General features: G+C 32.0%; 1 protein-coding gene across 2 annotated transcripts in view; it reads right to left on the reverse strand.

The window, feature by feature from the left end:
- LOC106679996 (very long chain fatty acid elongase AAEL008004) overlaps positions 1 to 1,771 on the reverse strand; it is a gene marked incomplete in the record, with an annotated part of 42,418 nt that overhangs the window by 18,826 nt on the left and 21,821 nt on the right. For both annotated transcript variants that reach the window (XM_067045778.1, XM_067045779.1), the window contains 1 exon segment: positions 391 to 447. In XM_067045778.1, coding sequence (XP_066901879.1) covers positions 391 to 447 — 57 coding nt within the window.

Consider the following 1,771-nt stretch of genomic DNA (forward strand, 5'->3'; position numbering starts at 1 on the left):
AGTAAAATATTCGAACTGAAAAAGAACGAATTAACAGGAGAATTTAGAAGGATGTACAACGTTAAATTGTGGCAATATAATTCAGGTTATATCATAGCGGCGAATAAGATGGGCGTATAAGGTTGTGGGACTTGGTAACGAACGTATCCCAAAAATGTTAATAAAAACTGAACCAAAACGTCCGAGAGGTAGACCGATGATGGGAGGATTTCGTTAAAACTGATTTAGTGAATTTGGGTTTGGAGGGACGTCACTGGACATATGTATGTAAAGAACCATTATTGTATCGGCATCGAACCTTCAGGTTCACTAAGCCTTATTATTATTTATTATTAACTTAGAAAGAAGAAAATATAATCTTCCATAATGTCGATAAATATAGAAACTCACTGTATCCAGAAATTCGAAGTACTTAGAAATCAGATAGTACCAAGACAATGAGTCGACCTGCAACAATAAACATTCAATAATTAAAAATTATGATGTAAACCAAGATTCTATAAATTAATAAATATTTAATCATGAAAACCCTACCCCAGCTATTTTAATATTGTGTAATTAAATAAACAATTCAAATAATTAGTAACTTTCCGATACCCCTCTTATCCATATATCCATTATTTGATAATGATAAAAAATAGAAAATACAACATAATTATTCAAAAAATAAGGATCGATATCTACGGTATTAATAGAAAATTATAAAATGTAGCAGGTTCTTCCTTAGTCTTATAGTTTAAAGGTTATTGGACTGCTTCAAATTGGGTTAGATATCATTAAGAAGAATTGGTGATCTTTGGGAGCAGTGGCATGCGCAAACACCAGCGCACTACCCCACCGCTCCCGCGCCCCCTATGCCAGAAATGGCAAAGGAGGGGGGGTAAAAAAAAAGCTATCATTAAGAGATTTTAGGTATCCCGGCAAAGAGCATGTTTTTTTAAATGAGACTCATTCAAAAGTAATTTCAGACTATTTGCTAATTTCAACATCGAGCACTAATCGAAATCAAGTACTCTTTATCTCATAGATTAGGCTTTTTATCATTTCAGTCAAGTATCTTATTTCACGGCTCTCTTGAACCATTCTATTTCAACAATTTTGAAGAATGATATATTTACGGCTACAGACAATTCATCCCATTACAAAGCATTAAATATATACAACAAATTTAGAGAATTTTGAAACATACGAGACAGCAAAACTACAACAAAATAATACTTAGTAGATATTTGTTTCGCTGGGAGATCTTTAATATTTTTTCACATTCCAACCTTAAAATCTCATTGTCGTTCAACTATCTCTGCTGGGTTGGATAAAACTTTGGAATGAAGCCACTTTTAAGAAAGCTCCAAAACGTATCCAGGAAATTCATTTTGAGTATTCCCGGGGATTACTCCTTTTTACTTGTTCACTTTGCTATTGCAGATAATAACTGATATTATATCAGTTAACGAAGACAAATTGGTCGTTATCTAACTGGAAATTAATTTTAGATTCCAAAAATAATGGAAAAAGTTGAAAAACCTTTAATTTTATTGGAAAATCCTTTAAAAAAGTTGTGTTTCGACAACATTGAGATAGATAGATGAGATTGGTGATAATAAACTATAACATTCATTAACTAATTATTTTTTAATTAATGACAGTTTCTTATAAAACAGCCTGTATATCCGGTAATATAATCTTGTTGGAAAAACGGTAGATTGTTTTTTACTGACAGGTATTTTTTATTTTTATACCAGATCGGCCTGGTGGGCCTTACATGGTTGAT

This window comes from Halyomorpha halys, unplaced genomic scaffold (assembly GCF_000696795.3).
Source record: "Halyomorpha halys isolate HHAL.00 unplaced genomic scaffold, Hhal_1.1 Scaffold238.1, whole genome shotgun sequence".
Classification (NCBI taxonomy): Eukaryota; Metazoa; Arthropoda; class Insecta; order Hemiptera; family Pentatomidae; genus Halyomorpha; species Halyomorpha halys.